General features: G+C 38.0%; 1 protein-coding gene across 1 annotated transcript in view; it reads right to left on the bottom strand.

Moving 5' to 3' along the window:
• The window catches only part of LOC126485093 (nuclear cap-binding protein subunit 3-like), a 92,632-nt gene extending 72,219 nt beyond the window's left edge, over positions 1 to 20,413 (bottom strand). The window contains exons 1-3 of the mRNA XM_050108710.1: positions 20,194 to 20,413; positions 3,084 to 3,250; positions 2,847 to 2,998 (exon numbers count right to left, since the gene is read on the bottom strand). Coding sequence (XP_049964667.1) covers positions 2,847 to 2,998; positions 3,084 to 3,250; positions 20,194 to 20,403 — 529 coding nt within the window. The 5' untranslated portion in view covers positions 20,404 to 20,413. The remainder of the gene's footprint in view (positions 1 to 2,846; positions 2,999 to 3,083; positions 3,251 to 20,193) is intronic.
• Between the last annotated feature and the right edge of the window lie 1,439 nt (positions 20,414 to 21,852).

Genomic DNA, 21,852 nt, shown 5'->3' with positions numbered 1-21,852 from the left:
ATGTTCGTTACTTGAAACTAAACATGAATTTAAAACACAGTCTGGAGTGCACTCATTTTTGTACATCAATAAATCTACAGAAAACCCATACATTAGTTGCGACAGAGTTGTGACAGTTACCAACAGTCCATGACCAGTTTGGAGTGATGGCTCACATAGCATACATCGAGTCAGGAACTACTGGACACAGTTTCACTGCATGAATATCGTTTTCCCACTGCACATGCACATGACTGTTTAGGGCTTCTGTTTGAACGGACCACTCATGAAATGTGTGAGAAAAGTAGATAGATTGATTTTTTATCTATCAAAGATTTTATTTTTTTCAAACAACAATATTTCCACTTTAAAGTAATTCCCTTTGACGACTACATACCATCAGAATCGTTGTTCCCAGTCTTGGTAGCAGCACTGAAAGGCTTCAAGTGGTAGGGCCTCTAACATGGTGTCAATTTTTTTTATGTTCTCCTGAGTCACAAAATGACGTCCTTTTAAGACATTTTTCAATTTGAGGATAAGAAAAAGTCACAATGACTCAGATGAGGTGAACAGGGGGGGCTATGGAACAACAGAAACACCTTGTGAGGTCAAATATTCCATGATGGAAGTGGCCATGTGACATGAGGTGTTGTCATGATGTGGCACCCATTTGTCTGCAATGTGCAGTCTCATTCAATTCATCCTTTTCCTGGGCCTTACAAGGACATCTTTATAAAACACTTTAATGTAAGTGAATAGATAAAAAAAATCTTGCACTCAAAAATCCAGGATTCCTGCTGTTCCCGATTGAACCACTCATGGTCATTGGCAGTCCTCTAAAGAAGATAAACACATACGTTTCTTCGATTGTCTTGCTCAGTTGCGAGGTTTTTTTGGCACAAACCTTTTGCATGCACAAAACCAAGAACAAAACTTGATGTACAGTGAAATTGTTTAACAGGTCACTCATCATCCTCTTCTTAAATGTCAATCTGATCTCACATGAGCACACATACATTCAATGTTTCATTGGTTTTTGAAGCTAAAAGTCTCTCTGAACAAGGTTCATCTTGAACGTGTTCTCAGTGTTCCAGAAATAATCTGTGTCAGCAAAAAATTTGTGCTCTTGATTAAGAGTGTTCCCCATAGGCCTGTTTCAACTTTTCAAAGATCAAACTCTCAAATTCCCCAAGTTTAACGCAAGACCTGATTGCATAACATCGCTCTAAATTCTGCTGTTCCATTTTTGTAACATACAGCAAAAACATGACTTCATTGCTGGCACCCACAAAAATCATTTTATGGCTGTATGGAGCTGAAACTCAGACTGAGCATCTGTAAGGGATGAACACAATGGTCCACATTAACAGAACAACACAACACTGTCAGATTGTTCACAATGTTATCAGTCTCATTACTTTTCTCATTCACCTCATATGCTGAGTCAGACTTCTTTCTCTGATCCCTCCTCTCTCAAAAGTTGGCTCGGCACTGGGAGAGGAGGGGGAGGGGGGGGGGGGGGCTGGTGCTTTGTAAAAGACTTGAGTCTGAAGTGCTACTCATACAGTGTGAGATCAAAAAGTAATGGGAAATCTTAAATTTTATGGGATTTATATACCCATCTATCAATGTTTTTATCTTCTCGGTATACATGTTCCTGAGGTACATTTGAATTTTCAGCTGTTTCGAATGTTTAAGATTATTGTTGACAGTTGAAAAGGTTATACATGTTTCTGAGTACTCAGCAAATTTTTAATTTTGAAAAAGATGGTTTGAAGAATTTTAATTAAATTCTGCTTGAAAAATGGAATAACGTGCAGCACCATATCCTTTGGTTCGTGCCAAGGAATTTTTTCGGCCGATATGGACATGAAACGTAGCAGCACAATTTGTTCTGAAATTCTTGAATTTCAAGCAAAAGCAATGTTACACAGACATCGCTCATGAACTGGTAAAGGAAATCAACAAGGAACAAGAACTTCTAAAGGAGATTATAACAAGTTAAAAAAATTAGGTGTATGGGTATGATGTTATAACGAAGGCCCAATCTTCCCATTGGGCACTGCCTATTGAGTCCAAACTGAAAAAATTTCAACAAGCTTGATCACGTGTTCTTTTTTTTTTTTTTTTAATTACAATGGGATAATGCAACACGAGTTCCTGCCTTATGGTCATATGGCCAATAAGGAACACTACCTGAAAGTTATGCGCCGTTTGCATGAAGCAATTTGAAGAAAACAATTCTTGGAAATTGTATCACGATAATACTACCGCTCACACCTCAATGCTTGTTCACGATTTTTAGGCAAAAACAAACCGTAATGTTGTCTCACCTGCCATATTTGTTGGTCATGGCCCCCTGCGACTTCTTTCCATGGAGTGAACCATGAAAGGATATTGTTTTGCCACCATTGACAAGATAAAAATGGAACTGCTGAGGGAGTTGAACAACATAATGAAAAGTGAATTCCAGGAGTACTTCCAGGATTGGAAAAAGCACTGGCAGATTTGTATTATATCTGAGGGGAATTTCTTTCCAGGGGATGAAGTTGATGGTGATGAATAAATAAAGATTCTTTAATAAGGAGAAAAAATTCCCGCTACTATTTAATCACATCGCATAATAATTCATCTTTCAAAATATCTTCAGAACCAAAATATAAAAACATCTGTGTCATAAACAAAATGACTGATGGACATATGTAGTGGAGACATAAAACAGAACATGGAATATGAATGATGTTTCAAATAAAAATAGTTAAAAAAAGAAGAAACATGAGAAAGTAAACAAAATAAGGTACACTACAAGACTTACAACTCATCAGTTTCTAAGAATTTCAGGAATTGTGAATAATGGCAAACCTTACACGAGCAGTCGTTTATCCACTCAACAGATGCAGGTCCATAATCCCTGAAGTAGCTAAAAATGTCTTGAGTACTCATATTCTCTGTACCTCGCATGTGTATGGCATTGAGTCGATAATATTTTTCAACATTCTCAGCGGGTTTCACTCCCAAACTGTTGAGAAAAGTCAATGAATCATAAGCAAACATTAACATTGGGTAAAATGGACTGACGCGATCATCTTACATGAGATTACAACCTTGCATACAGATCTTTCAACTGTTGCTCTGTGAGGGCTTTGCTCTCAGAAGGACTGAGTCCAAATCTCTTGGCTCGAACATCAAGTTTCTTCCTTTCATCTTCATCAAAAATGTCTACTCCTGTCACAAAACCACCAGCTTTATTCTCATATCTTCGCTCGATATCCTGAAATAATAAACTTAAAGTTTTATGGGATGGAAATTTTAGATTTATTTTATAACTAGATATGAATTAAAACAAATTATGAACATTAAGTAAATTTATTTCATATTCATGCATATAACTAACAAATAGCAGTCTAGCAAACCTAGCAAAAACAGATAGGTCTCGTATCTCTGAAATAATGCACCCACTGTCGTGGAAGTAATATGGCAAATTATTTGTTCAATCATTCCAACAACAAGGTAGACAACTCAGTTTAGAATGAATTATTTGCTCGGCAGTAGAATTTCTAAACAGCAAAGAGGGGTTGTTTAGACAACAGTAGAATAACTAAAAAGTGTACAACAGAAAATTATGCTTACGCCAAAACAAAACTTATACATTTCAATGTGATAAACTATAGAGTTGGTGAAAGGAAAAGGTATAACTTCCACCAAATCTGCTTTGCTCTCCTACTAGGCTTACAGTTACACCGCAATGGTCTTCTGTGAGTGTACGTCAGGGTAAAGCCTATTTTACACAAATGACTTGCTCAAAATCAACACTTGCCTTGTGCTTGTGCATAAATCAGCTGCCACCTGCATCGAGTGGCTCAGTGACAGCAATGCTAGTCTGATTTTGTAAAGTGTGAAGTTCCAAAATCCAGAGTATGTACAGAACGGGACTGTATTGTTGCCTGCCAACATCTTGAGTCAATTTATTCTCATCGAGCTCTCTGCTATTAAGGTATTTTGTGTTTTTTGTCTTCTTAATTTTTATTTTGCTGTCTGTACTGTTTTGATGACACACAGCAAAGGTTGCACAGGAACCTAGTATTTTTCCTACTAGCCTTCTCCCACAACAGAAATGAAATATCTTAACGCAAAGAGGTATTTCCATTTTACAATACCTGGACAGAGAAAAGCCTACAATATGCACAAAAAAGAATAAATGTCTTTAATTAAAACTGTCTGATGTGTATTTTCTCAAGGAGACAAAATGATGTAGATGTTCTTAAAGGTTTGAAATATCCCATTTCTATTCTTTCTGTCTTCAAGAGTGTGGAGAATTTACTGTACAGCCTTTGTCAAGAACATCCATGATGTATTTTGCTTCCGTCATTAATAAACTGTAGAGTATCATTGCAAAATTTGAGTTTCTCTCGTTGATTGAACACGACTCCTGGGCCCAATGGAATACCTATAAGATTCTATACTGAATTTGCTGCAGAGTTAGCCTCTGTTCTAACTATATTGTAGATCCCTTGAACAAAAAAATATGCCCAGTTGTTGAAAGAAAGCACAAGTCACACCCGTTTACAAGAATAGTAGTAGAAGTGATCCATGAAACTACCGTCCAATATCCTCGACACTGATTTGTTGTAGACTCTCAGAACATATTCTGAGCTCAGACCTAACGAGGTATTTTGGACGAAATGACATTATCTATAGTTATCAGCATGGATTCCAAAAACTTTGATCATGTGAAACCCAACTAACATTTTTCTCACAAGACATACTAAAAGCCAGGTACATGCAGCACTTCTCAATTTCCAAAAAGCATTTGACTCCAGTACCATACCCATGCTTACTGTCAAAAGTTCAATCACATGGTGTATCACATGAAGTCTGTGACTGGATTGAGGACTTTTTGGGTGGGAGGACGAACTGTGTTACTGCGGATGGAAAGTCATTATCAGGTGTGGAAGTAACTTCCAGTGTGGTGGGAACCTTGCTGTTATTAGTGTATATTTATAACCTTGTGAACTATATTAATAGCAACCTCACACTTTTTGCAGATGATACAGTTAACTATGATGAAGTATTGTCTCAAAGAGGCTGCATAAATATCTTGTCAGATCTTCATAAGATTTCAAAGTAGTGCAAATTTTAGCAACATGCTTTGTGTTCAGGAAAGTCAAATGGTGCACTTTACAAAATAAAAAAAAAATGTAGTGTCCTATGACTATAATGTCAATGATCACAGTATGAATTGGCCAACTCATACAAATACCATGACGTAACACTTTGCTGGGATACGAAGTGGAATGATCCCGTAAGTTTAATCATGGGCAAAGCAGGAGACATACTTTCGTTTCTTGACAGAATACTGGGGAGGTGTAATCAGTCTACAAAGGAGATTGCTTATAAATCACTTGTGCATCCCATTCTAGAATACTGCTCAAGAGTTTGGGACCCATACAAAATAGAGATAGCAGGGGATATTGAACGAATACAGAGGACAGCACAAATAGTAACAGGTTTGACCCATGGGAGAGTGTCAAAGAGATGCTGAAGAAACTGAAATGGCAGAATCTTGAAGCCAGAAGTAAAGTATCCCAAGAAAGTCTACTCCCAAAAATTCAAGAACCAGTTTTAAATGATGACTCTAGAAACACACTAAAGCCTTCCATGAATCACTCACATAGGGATCATGAGGACATGAACATAATAATTGCAGCACGCACAAAGGCATTCAATCATTCTTCCCATGCTCCAAATGTGAATGGAGCAGGCAGAAATCTTAATAACTGGTACAATGGGACATACCCTCTGCTGTGCATTTCATGAGATTTGCATATGCAGATGTAGGTATATAAAGAGTTCAAACAACTTACGGGAATGCAGCTAAGTGACATCTTCAACAATCACCACTATTTCAACAGGTGAACACCCTATCTTTTCCAAGCCCCAAATGCAACAATAAAGAGCTGTTCAAGCAAATTTAATCCCTAAATAGATGGGGCCTATGCCAACCAAGAAACACAGTATATGCAGATAAACACACAAACTGTAAACAACTAGTGCCACCACACAACCAAAGATGACCATTTTCTGAAATTATCAGTAGTGAGTATTGATTGCCAATGGGTGAACAGGCAGTAAATCTGTCCCTTTGTTGTTTGATCAGGGAGGGAGCAGGATTGCAAGCAGAATTTAAGCATAAGCCTCTGTTTCTACTTATAATGTCAGTTATTAATATAATCTCAAGTGTGTCGATTAGAGGAACTGCATTTGAATGACTGTGATATTTTAGTAACTTTTTATGTGCTCTCTTTCTTGTGTCCTCTCTCTGATTCATTACCATTAATTGAGGTTAGGTTTGTTGTTGAATTAACTATCTTATGACAACATATGTTGACTTCAACTTACTTTTCATTCAGTGACCAGTTCAATGAGCAGGTAGATGGAGTTGAGATGGGAAACCCGATGGGAAGCCCTATGGGAAGCCCCCTTTCTTGTTATTGCGAATCTGTTTACGACAGATTTCTAAGAATGTACCCTGGAGCCAGCATAAGTGAAATCTGAATGGTTTTGTTTTTTTATATGTAGCTGATATTTTTAGTTATTGAGTCTCATGGTAGAGAGAATCTGAACAGCTTTTTAGAACCCAAACTAGCTGTTACCCGTGGCTGTGCTTGGGTATCAGTAGTTTTAGTGATTTTGTTGTGATGAGTGATGATACTTAAGTAAGCTGTCTTGTGTACAATAATATCAGCTGCCCTCATGTGTCTGCTGTTCTGGCAAGCAGTAAGCACAGCTACTGATATGTGATTGAACATCCCCCCCCCCCACAATCATTCCACTCCCCCAACACATGATGCAGCAGCATGCACAGTGTCGCTGCCAAGTGTTGTGTGTGGAGGTCATGGGCAGAACCACATATCTATACATCTTGTAACTGAAGGAGTAACTATACATCATACAATGTGGACATTACCCAACAAATTTAATAATTGTCAGGAAGTGAGCTTTTGGTTAACAAGGCACAGACAAGTGTGTGCGTGTGGTCTATTTTACAAGTGTATGTGCGTTTGGTCTATTTTCAAATAAGCCTTGTTGGCTGAAAGCTCACTTTCTGATAGTCTTTTTGCTATGCCTATCTGCAACTCAGCATCTCCACTATATGGTCAGTAGCAACTATCCTTTCCATTGTTTGGGTGGGGGGGGGGGGGGGGGGGGGGAGGGGGGAGAGGGGGAGAGAGAGAGAGAGAGAGAGAGAGAGAGAGAGAGAGAGAGAGAGAGAGAGAGAGAGAGCGCAAAAGCCTATGCTCTTCCTCTGGATTCAAGCTCTCTCCATAACATTCAGCAGTTTAGTAGTGAAAAAGTAACATAGTTACTTTCACATTTAATAAGATTAGTACGGAAGTTCAGAACAAATAAGTTGAAGCTTGCATAAACATTGCATTCATTACACTGAATCATATTAGGTAGAACATATCAATCAACAGAAGAATTTTCACAAATATGACAGTTCAAATGTCAAAGAGTAAACAGCTTTTTCTAAAAGTAAATATGTTACCCTATGTTGTGCTTAACTCTTCAAATTAGGTAGATGTTTAAATTACAATTTTTTTTCTCTGATCCAATATTGATTAAATGTGTCCTATATGTTGCTCCAAGCTACACTCAAAGTTATCTGTGAAAACCCAATGAAAATTCGTCTAGTAGTTTTGATTATTTGCACGTTGAAACTGACATATGCGATGGTTTTGTAGTCTTATTATTAGTACAGATAGATTTACAACATGTCAGTAAAGGATACCCACATACAATTTGAAGGTTTAGACCTACATTGTAAAAAGCAATTGTGTAATACATTTCACAATAAAATGAATCTTTTAGACTTGTACGAAAATTTTCCTAAATATAAATTTCCACAGCTACCCAAGTTTGTAGCTACAATTTTGTCAATGTTTGTATCTGAGTGTTTGTGTGAGCAACAGTTTTCTGCATGGAGAGAACAAAACTTGCCCACAGAAGCTCATTGACAGAATTAACTTCAAAGATTACCTTCAAATTAGCAACGTAAATACTCATCAACAGCCAGTGTAGAAATGTTATTAAGAAATCCTAGTTTTTAAGTATGGTTGTGTGAGTTCAACTAAAAACCAATGTGTTCATAATGTTAACACTAAAAATGTACACATATCGCATAAACTGACTCGTTCCACATCATTTCAATAAAGGAACTGTTAAATAACCTATGGATATGTAACTAACTAACTTTGTGAATAAAACAATCATAAGTTGATGTCAATTTAACCTTCGTCAGAAAACAACATTTAACATAAGGCTTCACTAATTGTAAAAAAATATCATGTTTGGTACTTAGCTGCACCATGTTCTTCAATTCAACAATTAAAAGAATGTAAGTTTTATTTTGCTGTTATTTCTCATCAGTGCAACAGTCTTAGAAAATAAATCTGCCATAAAAGAGGATTGGGCACTGTGAAGCCATACATCTCCATAGAACTAAAATTAATGGCTGTCTAATAGCAGGGTTGCCACAAGTTTCCAGAAGTTAAATTCCTTGATATTTCCCTGACTTTCAGACAAGTTTTAGGATTTTCGCCTGACAAATTTTGAGATCTCAAGGGTAAGTTGTATGTAAGTTGACAATCCATCTTTGCAGCTATGGTACAAGAAACAATAGTACACACAAGGAAATATCCAAAAAAACTTAAAAGCAGACGGGGTTTCCTGATGTGAGCAAAACTCTTAAGTACTAACATCAACATCTTTTGTAATGAACTGGTTTTAGATAGAGAAAGCAAGCCAAATGGTATGTGTGTTTCATTAAGGTGACTGATGTTATTTTATTTCAATAAAATGAAACACATTTGGTGACAAAAATACGCATTTCCTTGGAGTAGCAAGATAGATTTAAAATACCCTCACTCATTTCAGAAATAACCTCAGAAAAAAGTAGGCCTCTTGAAAGAAGTGTATAAGAAGAGGAAGAATCATGTAAACTAACACTGTACGTGACCGCCAATGGAATTTTGGTTCTACTACGTTCGTTATCCTCGGTTATTACCCACTGTGTTATAGCTGTTATTTCGCAGGTATTGCGTGATTCTTCTTTCGAGAAATATATGAGTACATAATGTACAAACTGCCAGCAACTGACACAATTTTCTTCTTCCTATCATCCATACTTTGTAACATATAAACTCCTTTCAAAATACCAAAATGTACTAGAACAAATAAAAGTCTATAAAATGCCACACTGCACAACGTACTTGCGACGAAACAGTCACAACTCATGAAATGCATCACCCATGGCCTCTGGCCTGCTGCGGAGCACTGCAGTCCTGGGTCCATGGATAAACCACAAAAATTCGCTGAATTACGCCACACACAGACCTGGCCTGCGGGCAGATTGGTGATACTAGATCAACGGGCAGGCCTGCACATTAGTGGGAACCGAATGGCTTCAGACTGGCATGCCTGATCCATTACAGATACCTGCAAAAACAGCCTGCGGTTTTGGCCTGTCATGAAAATCCACTCGTGTGGGCCAGCTATCATAAGCCACAGACAGCATGTCGACGAAATGAGACTGTTGTGATCAATCCAGGCACAGATAACTAGTTCAAATACTCTGAGAATCAATAATAATAGGAAAAGGTAGCAACTCACCGTGAAGATAATTGCTGAGCCACAGGCAGGCACACAGAAAAGACAATCATCCTCTTCAGCCATTTTCACTAAATTTTCAGCCATAGCTTTTGTCAGATAACAAGAGCACACACACATTCACATAATCACTCAGACACAACTCATGCACACATGACCTCTGTCTAAGGCCACTGCGTTCTACAGTTTCTGAGAAGGGAGTAGGGAAGCAGTGCAAGTATTCAGCTGCACTCAGCCAGCAACAATGCACGATACCACAGTAAGCAAACGTTTAATCTAATGAGACAAAAATGAGATTTCTCCAATGTTGTTTTTTTTTTTTTGTTCAAATTTCTCTGATGTGTTTGATATTCCCTGATTTCCAGAACCTGTGGCAACCCTGAATAGTCCTGTTGACATCAGTTTTTCCTGCAGAGCTAACATGCTCCAATTCCTCCCTCCCCTCCTCATCCCCCACTGTTAATCACCAGTAGTCACCATGAGCCAGCAGTTTGCTCACTGCTGTGGTGCTAGAGTGAATCAGCTTGTATGTGCAGATTAGCAAACAGACCAGGATTGAGCGTAAGCATCACATATTGTTACAACTATTGAGAAAAGCTGCTGTAGCGAACATTGTCTCCGTATCTGTTACCCTATGGAGTATAACACAGGCATTCTGGCATGCACTTCCAGCTATTGAGACAGTGTAATTAACTGCTCTTATAATTAAAGACAGAGATTTATTCTTAAATTCTGCTTGGTATCTTACTCTCTCACCCTTGATCAAATAACGGGAGAGTAGGTAAGGTCAGTAATTAATTTTCACAACCGATAACTTCTGACATTGGTCATCTGGGGTTGTGTAGTGGCACTGTGTGTGTGTGTGTGTGTGTGTGTGTGTGGGGGGGGGGGGGGGGGGGGGGGAGGGGGAGGGTGGGGGGGGGGGGGAGAGAGAGGAAATGTACAACATCCCTAACATATGATTTAGTTCACAAATCTACTTCCGGGCTGAAAATCGGATATTCTTCTTGCACTGCACGCAAGCAAACAACTTGGGCTAACTGTACTCTTCCTTGTTAAATGTTTGCTTGTAGTCATGCTTATTTGATTTTGTCACTCTCTCAATCAAAGGATCTATTCTCGGAGGCCCTAGCTCCTTTGTGGCTAACTTTTCCTGGTAATTTACCTTTCTGTTCTCAGAATGAGATTTTCACTCTGCAGTGCAGTGTGTGCTCATATGAAACTTCCTGGAATCTTAAAGCTGTGAGCCAGACTATAACTCAAACTCGAGACCTTTGCCTTTCGCGGACAGGGTTCTACCGAGTGGGCTATCCAAGCACGACTCACAACCCATCCTCACAGCTTTACTTTTCTGTTAGCATTTAAAATAGATTCAACGTAGTTCATGTGTATGCTCCACATGAAAGCCAATTCCTTCACAATAAACAACCAACTCCAAACATAAAGTGCCATTTGTAGAGATGATTAATCGCAAGTAGTAATGTCTACCAACATGGGTCACTTGACTAGAATACAAATGGGAGGCTAAGATCCAAAAGAGCCTAAAGCACACTGCTGTCGATTCCACATTTAAGTGAATATCAAGGCAACCAGTGATACAGCTTTTCATGAATTTTCATACATACAATGTGAGTTACAGAACAGATAAACCTGACTCACTATAAAATAAACAGACTTCAGAAGCATGAATAAATGTCACAATCTCTCAATCAACAGTGATGTGCTTTAGGACCTTACGATTCTCACATGGTAAATTCCCCATCACACTCCCCTCAGATTTAGTGGTAATACAGCCCAGGACGAAGGTGTACTGAAGTATGTAAAAAGAAACAATCAAAACAGTGTATGGTCAAGTTTAAGAAGGGCAACATAGAGGGAAATGCAAGAAGCAAGGTGTCGTGCCTGTGTGGTCATGATATTAGACTGCCATGCAGAAGACGGGTGTTCAAATCTCCATCGTGCCCCACTTTCTTTTTCACAAATTTATGAATAGTCTGTCCAGTCAATTACATGTCTGTTTTCCTTCTGTAGTCTTCAAAATTGTCATACCATACACTGGTTATAGAACCTGAGTCATGTGGGAAGAATACATTGCTGTCTTAAGTATATGTGATGAAGTGAGAGCGAGAGACTGCACAGATCTCTCACAAAAATGAAAACGTCAAGTAAGTGGATGTGAACTATAAAAGGAATTCAAGAGTCAAAACTTCCAAAACGGAACAAGAGTCATAAAAAGTGGTACTCGTGTAGAACAGATAGGAGATACGTACATTTGGAGGTTCCTACATTAATTGAATACAGCGATTAGACACGTCAATGACTGGATGGACTGTTCATAATTTTGTAGAAAAAGAAAAGGAAAAAAAATGAGGTACAAAGGAGGATTGAACTCAGATCTCCCCCTTTGTAGTACAACACCATAACCACAGAACCACAACAATGTTGCCAGTGACATTTGGTCGATGTTGCACATGTTGAGCTTAGACTGTTCACTGTTTATATTTTGCTTCTCTTTTTGTAATTCAGTATATCTTCTTCCTGTTTTTATGCTTGATCTAAGTTCAGTTTCTGAAGGGCTATCCACTGAGCCATTGTACCACCAAATCTGAGGGGGGTGCAATTAGGAGATCCTTGTCAATTTCCCCAATGGATTACTGTATGATAAAATCTATAACTTAACACACTATAACTCATTCAGCAACCAACAAAATAGGTTTACTGTCAGTACAACTTTAACATTTATTTATGTCCGATCTGATTTTACTACAGCATACAGTGAGTGAAATAACATATCTAACGAGACTGCTATAATCTATCACGATTTATGCCATGCGAATGGGGATAAAAGTCTGCCGCAGTGTTCTACTGCCTGGTGGCACTGATTTAATCTACTAGTCAAGCGGCAAGGGCTAGCTGTGCACATTGTGAAACGTTCATGTTGTTTATCAAATCTGCATGTTTTTGACCTATAAGACAATTATGTCGCACAAGTTGTGCATGTGTAAAAGCTCCTTAAAATGTGCACTACTGAAAGTGTGCTCGCAACCCTGACACCAAGTTTCATGGAGCCTAGAGAAGCTGTAGCACAGTAGATTTAAGTGCTATATCTTTCATATACAGCATTCACAGAAAAATAGCCAATAAATCCGCAAAGCGTCAAAAGTTTGGGTGTTCAGGTGCTTCCGTGCTCTTACACATCGGCTGCCACTGAGTAATGTAGTGTAGAACAGTTTCTGATGTCAGAAATAATAATATACTTACGAAATCACAATTCGGACTGTAGCAGCATGGCTCAACTGATAATACTACCTATACTTCATACACTAGAATTTACATGGATTAAATAACACACCATTCCTGTCAGTATTTTTGTGTGAAAATCACAACATTTTGTTTCAAATGCTGATGTCTTATGGAATTAATGATATGTCACATATGGTGCATTTCATAATTAACCAAATCAATGCAAATGGTTGTATCTTAATTCAAGTGTAGGAAACTGATATTTTTCTTGCGTCATTAAGGTTTCTGATCCGAAACATTCAATACTGGGTGCCAGCGTATCTCTTACATATGTTAATGATTTCCCATTTAATACACATCAAGCATGATTACTTCTTGTTCAGATGACACAGGTATTACAATCAAATGCAACAAACAAACAAAAACAAAAGAAATTGTAAATAATGTATTGAGGAGGAATACTGACTGATTTTCTGTAAATGGTCTCAAAACGATACACATTCAATTCTCCAATTCAAAGGGTACGACATCTGCATTAAATTTACAGGATAAGCAGGAATTAGTAACCAATGCACAATCTTATATACATGTGGATTTACATACTGATGAGAAATTAAGCTGGGGGGGGGGGGGGGGGGGAGAATACATTTATACCTACTTTTTTACTTCATCGTATTGCAAGCCATTGAGAGATAGATGAATAAACATTCTTTGCTCATTTTTATTCAATGACGACATACGAACATTGTACTCTGTGTTACCCTATCTTCAAGAAACGAAGTATGCATTGCACAAAAGTATGCAATAAGGATAACATGTGCTCATCCACAATTGTCTTGTAAACAACAGTTTAAAGAGATAGTATTTTAACTATAGCAGCACAACACATTTTCTCACAAGAAATTTGTTGTTGATCATCTGCTAAGAGCTCAGTATAAATGATGTCATCCATAATTACAACGCTAGCCAACAGCTTTGCCTCAGTGGTAACACTGGTTCCCATCAGATCACCAAAGTCCAGTGCTGTTGGGCTCTGTCCAGCACTTGGATGGGTGACCGTTCATCCCCCCCCCCCCCCCCCCCCCCCCCACACACACACACACAAAACCTTAATACGCACAAAATACAAAACTGTCAATCTGGACCAGAAAATGAAAATGTACACATTTTGAAATATAATATGAAACAAACTAGTCAGAGAAAGGTTTAAAACCTTCAGCATGAAAAGGACGGCCGCAACAAAATGTGAACTGAATTCGGAGAAGAGCCAACAATAGCCAAAATTGTAAAATCCACTCTGCACTTTTACTGTTGCTACTTAAATGGTGAACAGGTATGTCAAATGCTGGGCTGAGGCAACCGACAGCCTTCCAGGCTTCACAACATAAAGCTTATTGCTCCTCACTTGAGCTAAACATTTTTATTTGTTGAAGAACAGATAAATTAGTTGCATGATGATTGCACATTGTGCCATAGTCTTTTTCTTACAAGCCTCCTTTGATACTATATTCACTGTCTTATTCACCTGGATTCCCACACAGCAAAGAAACTGACAAATAGTGTCTTGAAGTTTCTATTCCTGCAGAATACAGACAATGGATGCACATCATATGAGTAGCTGTTAATCAGAGCAAATAAATTTCATTCTTTCATCATATTTGCCGACGCTACTGCTCTTAAGACTGTAGAAAGTTCTACATCGAAGACAGTTTGGACAATTTCTTCATGAAAAATGTGGATTAAATCTATCACACTAAATTTAAAAAATTTCTTTGGCCTTTCAAACAACAAAGCAATGACCTATTACTTTGTTGATCTAAATTGCAAAGAGCTTTGGGCTTCGAGTGAGAGAGTGGAAGTTGGTTTGAGTTTGATAGTAGTCCCTCCAGATCTTAGCTGTGGTGACTTACATATCCATGGTGTGGCTCAAAGTATAGGCTATACTGGAATGTAACAATTTCATTGCGTCTGATGAAGCCAATGAACATGACTGCGAAATAAAGGTTGTGGCAATAAATTGATTTGTAACGTAGTATGATGTCTATGTTAACACCATAAATTCTCAGGTAAGATGAGGTACAGATGAGGTACATAAAAAACTAAAATAAAAATACATCAATTAATATTTATGCTAACAACTTTGTTTCAAAAAAAAGTAAAATTGGGGTCTTCTCCCATTTTTCTAGGCAGTTAAGGGTCAGCTGCAGGTTGACAAGATTCTACTGAATAATCAGTGGAAGAATAGAAAACTATCCACATACCCCAGTGTCTTTCCTAAGAATGGTCAGAAAACCTTCTCTGGTGTTCTGCAGGAGAGTTTTCATTTTGTGGCCATGGAGTGAGCAAAAATTAAGGCTTCTCATCGAAAATTTCATGTGATAATAGTATCAATGGAAAACACTATTTTCCACTACAAACAAAATAATGTATAAAATTTTATGTTACATGTCCAGCTGGCAGGGCAGTCTCTAATTAGACTGTGTAATATTCAGTTCAAGGATACTTATTGACAGTGATAACAGAAACATGAACAATAATCAGTGTTATTAGCAACAAATGAGCAAGACTCTTTATAACGCACTTAACACGACACCGTAAAGCACGACATACATCATTGTGTGCAACACTGATTATTTTTCATTTCACTGCCACAGCAAAAACCACCTCACGGGACAGCATGTTAACCATCCCCTTAATAGGGTACACCAGTCAATTTGGATCAGTCAATCATTTAACTCTCCAGCACAAGGTGAAGTCATAGCAATGAAGAGGCGTGTAGAAGCCAGCTATATGGAATTGACATAATAGGATGGGTTGATGTAAGGCATGACAGAAATGAGCCAAAGTGTTAAGATGCGCCCATGACAAAACCATGAAAGTTTGACTAATTTTTTGGTGTATCAATGCAAGCTGACCAACATATTTACAAGGAGTGATGTGCCACTCACAGCCATATACCATGTCATATGAACACTAGTCACCCAAGCCAACAGGGACTGGAAACAACGGTCAATAACGAAGAACAGTATGGTTTCCGCAGTACAAGAAATACAATATCAGCCATTACACAGTTCACAAAGTGGTACTTGCAGCTCTTGATAAGAGTGACTGCATAACAGGCATATTCATAGAGTTGTCAATGTTTTTGACACTGTTGACCACAAAAGACAAGCTAGAAGGTCTAGGTGAATGAGGAATGGCAAACAAATGTTTCCAAACAGGGTGCAAAAGGTAAAAATAGTTTACACACCTGCTGAAAACAAATTCTGAGTAAATATCAAATAGGACTTTCTAAATAATGTAAGACACGGAGAAGTAATTTTCTTTGCTGATGACAGCAATATCGTAGTCTCGGATAAAGCACCAGAATTAATATCAGAAAACAACTGAAACCCTCAAGAATGTTTATGATGGGACAACACGCAATAAATTAACATTGAACAAAAAGCAAACAGGAGTATGCACCTCAGTGTAAAGAGGGAAAATAACTCTGTCGCATTAAGCATATTGTTAATCTATAGACTGTGTAGCAAATGAAATATTTAGATGTGAATACTGACTGTCAGTTAAAGACCAATATGTCTGCTTGTGTCTGTATGTGTGGATGGATATGTGCGTGTGTGCGAGTGTATACCTGTCCTTTTTTCCCCCTAAGGTAAGTCTTTCCGCTCCCGGGATTGGAATGACTCCTTACCCTCACCTTTAAAACCCACTTCCTTTCGTCTTCCCCTCTCCTTCCCTCTTTCCTGATGAGGCAACAGTTTGTTGCGAAAGCTTGAATTTTGTGTGTATGTTTGTGTTTGTTTGTGTGTCTATCGACCTGCCAGCGCTTTTGTTCGGTAAGTCACCTCATCTTTGTTTTTATATATAATTTTTCCCACGTGGAATGTTTCCTTCCATTATATTGATATCATTAATTTGAATCCAACAATTACGTTTGTTATTGTCACTGTTGCATTTCGAAATCTTTTCTGTTGTCTTATTTTCCTCTTTCTGTTGGTCTTTAAATATGTCTGCTTGTGTCTGTATGTGTGGATGGATATGTGAGTGTGTGCGAGTGTATACCTGTCCTTTTTTCCCCCTAAGGTAAGTCTTTCCGCTCCCGGGATTGGAATGACTCCTTACCCTCTCCTTTAAAACCCACTTCCTTTCATCTTCCCCTCTCCTTCCCTCTTTCCTGATGAGGCAACAGTTTGTTGCGAAAGCTTGAATTTTGTGTGTATGTTTGTGTTTGTTTGTGTGTCTATCGACCTGCCAGCGCTTTTGTTCGGTAAGTCACCTCATCTTTGTTTTTATATATAATTTTTCCCACGTGGAATGTTTCCTTCCATTATATAAATATAAACAAATTTAGACATCCATCCCCATACAAGACCACATAAAACAACAACAAAAATCGATATCGCAAAACTCCCCAAATACCACTGAACACAATATCATCTGCAATCGGACACTTCCCTTGACCTATATAGCTAAACAGCAGCTCCCGATCCCATAAATTAGGATCAAACACTTCCCTTAGCCTATATAGCTCAAAAACATCTCCCAATACCAATACCAACATCACAGCCACACACTGGGATCAAACACTTCCCTTGACCTGCGCAGTGTTAATTTTATCCGTCATATCCATTCCTGAACAAAAACAACAACAGATTAATTTTACTAAAATTACCACACGGCATACAGTGAACAACACTAAATTAACCTTCACACAATATCGTTAACTCACTGAAACGAATTCCACTACAAACACAGCCGACACTCGAACAATTCTTGATAATGAGCAAAAGCAAACTGAGCCCATTACACCACACAAACTAAAACCCTGAACATACCACCAGAGTGCACAATAAACCACAACACGACGAGATCTACAAACGCACCACACTCACAAACCAAACTCCGCGCCGGCATAATGTCACACACGACAACACCCTTACGTCACGGGTCAAAGCCGACGCATGGGATCAGATGCTTCTGTCAACCTTAGCATTTTCTATCACGGAATATATCTACATAATAAATCACCCTAGGAAAATGAAAAGGTTACAAAGATAAATCTATTAAAAAAGGAGCTAAAGCATTCTTCACAAGTAATGCATACTACAAAATTACAGGACAACTGAAAATTGCACACCACCCATCAGCTTTGACCCATGATGTCATCAAATTGGATAACATCCCTATGTCAAGTTTGCTTAATATGGTGACCGTGATGTCATTCACTACTACACGCAAATAGACACAAATAAAATGGGAAATATTTAATTGCAGAAATAATGTGAAACAATGCTCAGAATTAGAGGTTTCTGGGTGGGGAGAAACTAAATATAATGCACCCACACCAATAAGACATACCAAAACAAATAATAAAGCAAAAATAGGCAATGAAATCCTCAGCAATCAATAAAACCACAATGAGATTTTCACTCTGCAGTGAACTGCGCACTGATGTGAAACTTCCTGGCAGATTAAAACTGTGTGCTGGACTGAGACTCAAACTCAGGACCTACTGCCTTTCGCGGACTAATGCTCTACTGTCTGAGCTACCCAAGCATTCACTTAGTAGGATGTGGGAAATGACCTAACAACCATATATGGGCTAGCTGGCACACGCCCTCTTGCAGTTAACTTGCCATGTGGATTTGATCCAGGACTGGCACAGCTGGCCCCATCCCTTAAGCAGCACTTGAATGCATAAAGCTGTCCAGGCAGGTATGAAAACAGACATCATACATAGGCCTACAACAACAACAAAACAATAAAACCATAGAAATGATACATAAAAACAAAAGTCATCCATATAAATCTATCAACAGTAAAGAATGATATGTCATTAACATAATCTCTTTAATAGCCAGCCTTGGCTTTTCAAACCAGGAACATATTTGGATAGAAAGCCATATGTTTTCCTGCATACATCACTTGATGTAGTGGTCACTGGTCCAACATGCAGCAAACCCAGTCAAACTCATACCTTCTCCACAAATGTAACACTTCACGTATTTGGCAATTAAACTGAATGACCAAAGGAATTTAATCGTGGTCAACTTGTTGTCCCTCACTGCGGCATTCAGGGACGTACCCACAAACTTCCTTGTAACATGCATAACCAACAAAAAAATGAAGCATAAAATCAAATTTCCAGCTACAAACAACACACTGCACTAATAACATCAAACCCAAAAACGAATCTAATACCCATAACTGCCAATGTGAATATAGCCCACTAACAAACTCCCAGAACCTCTTCTAATATTATTCTTACAAACAGCACTCAATAAGTCTAATGAATCACTAACAGCACTAACAAGCAATTTAGAAATAATAATCTCACACTAGAGAGCATCACCACATACTCCAACACTCTTGCAAACACAATCCACTACCACGACGTCACACAACACTACACACTTATGTCTCGAGTCAAAGTGGACAGGTGGTACCAAAAACTTCGGTTGACTCCACAGCCACACATTGGGGTCGAACACTTCTGTCGACCGCAACTTGTCTACAAAATAAAATCAAGCCTTACGGAATTTGATCTCAGGAAATATATATAATTTAAAATTTTAGGAGTTTTATAGTGGAGAGCTGCGAAATGTTGTAAGGGGGCTCTGTAACTGTTATAGCCAAATTCAAGACTGCTTAAAACAAACTAGAAGTAATGTAAGATAAGGTTTTATATTAGATGTATTACTCCTTCTGGCACAAATTGCGCAAGCCTTACAAAATCACTATTTAAAATCAACCATAATTCCTACAAATTCACAAATTTATTTCTGAAGTTAAAAAGGATGTTTTTTTCTTTATTGTTGTTACGACGTAACGCACGTGCCAGTTTCGTAAGCAACTCCGCAGAGATTGTTACAATGAAAACGAAACAACGTAATAACGCAAAACTTAATAAAGCATACAATATCATTAATGAAGAGTGTAAATACACAAAGTCTTACATGTAAACATAAGGTATCTCTCGTTAAGACACTGTAACTTAATGCATGAACTGCAGTGCCCTAATTTTGGCACTTCTGTATCATACCACAACATAGTTTGTAAGCACGCAAATGAGCAGTTAAACTGAGAACCTGCGTGGTTTTGTAGTCATCCGAACACTGCTTCGCCAACTTCACATACACACCGTAACTACGAACCATTTAAACAACTTTACGAACTATTTTATTTGCAATGCCACGACAACGTACTTGGTATCATTCTCTTACTATAATAATGGAAAAAGGGTGTGACTTTTAGTTCAAATACACATGTAAACAATTAGTGAATAAAATCAATTTCTACCCGTGATGTGTGTGTTGACACTGTGGGCCTTGGGTCCACATCTTCAATTGTGTCCCTCGAATCACTTATTTCACCTTCTTCCATATCATCTTTCAAATATTCGGTTTCTATGTTTGCCCTGCAGTCATCCGTTTCCATAGGTTCTTCAACATTATTTTCAATTTCTATTTTCAAATTTGGTAATTCATCTACACCTTCACACGCCGCCATGTTTACACTTGTGAACTGTCAAATAATATCTATGCACATGAACCACATCGAATGAAGTTTGTGACAATAAAAACGACGGGGGAAGCAATTTATTTCAATCTCACTTCGTTACTTGCAGAATATGACATGTGTCTTCATCTTGGTGATAATCTTCTCGTTATCTAATTAGTTTAAAATTAAGGTTATAATTAGAGTATGTGTACGTCTATTTTGTTTAATACACTGTAGTGTGCAGAGCAAAAAAGGGCTGAATCTTACACAATAAAGTCAATTAATTTTCCTGATACAGCAGTAGCAGACTTCATAATTTCTATGTGTCTGAACGGTTGAAATCATGTTTGTGACCTTACCTCACCGGTTTGTAGATGGTCACTTGATAGTCTCCAAATTCCTCGCAGGTCACAGGTTTGAAAATGAGTTATAGTGGAACCTAGTTCATAGGGCATTATAAAATAAACGTACAAGCGAGATTAACGTTAAAATAAAACTTCGTAACATACTTGTATTAACTTTTGAATGCATGAATAGAGAAGATACATATACCGTACTGGTATTACTTCAAACGGGTGTACGTATATCATGGACAATTGAAGTAACTTAAGCCTAGTTAATGAATCAACTGTGCGTTTTTTTTTTTTTTTTTTGGAAGAAACGCTGCATTCATAGGTATAGTGCTCATATCAATCACTGTCCACATTTCGTCATCGCTTACGTTTCTCGAACTTTTGTAATGTGTTGCTTCCAGTGAAATAAGGGCTTCTGACAGTCTGAGATAATCCATACATTCACCATATGATTCTTCGTGTTCTTCATAACTGCTTTTTCTGCTGATAGTTGTTCAAAGTCTTTAATTATTTCGTCATTTTGCACAAATTATACGACAGTATCAGCGTCACAACGAACAAAATCATCAAGGCCAGTTTCATTTGAAATACGCCTCGTCTTGTAGCTGTCTTCCGGTACTTCGAAATATACATCAAAACCTTTAACATTTTCGTGCTCAGCTTCAGTTTCATCCTTTGTAATCACATTTTTTCGAAAGCACTTGCCTGTTGTGTTTCGCTTCATCTGATCCCAAGTAGCTATGTAATGCATTGCTAGATATGTAAAAAAAAAAATAAAAAATAAAAACTGCATACCACTGCTATGTATTATTGTTGTCAGACCCCAAGCCGTGTTCCCTCCTCCTCTTATCTATGCCACAATGTCATGAACCACAGCGTCACCACGTGTACTTGCTAAGGCCCACAATAATGATTGAAAGTCTGCATACAGGCAGTAAACCAAAGATCACTAACCACACCAGATACGAAATGTTTCGTGAGAACTTCTTGGTCTTTCTAATAAGTGCAACGAAAATAACTGTGGGTGAGAAAAAAAGGGTAAAAATGCGAAAACGTTTAAGTGGAAAACATGAAAGTGGAGTAACTTTGCATCCAAAACCGAAAA

The sequence above is a fragment of the Schistocerca serialis genome, chromosome 1, assembly GCF_023864345.2.
Source record: "Schistocerca serialis cubense isolate TAMUIC-IGC-003099 chromosome 1, iqSchSeri2.2, whole genome shotgun sequence".
Taxonomy (NCBI): domain Eukaryota; kingdom Metazoa; phylum Arthropoda; class Insecta; order Orthoptera; family Acrididae; genus Schistocerca; species Schistocerca serialis.
The sequence above is the reverse complement of the archived record's forward strand: the minus strand, read 5'-3'. Positions and strand labels throughout refer to the sequence as shown.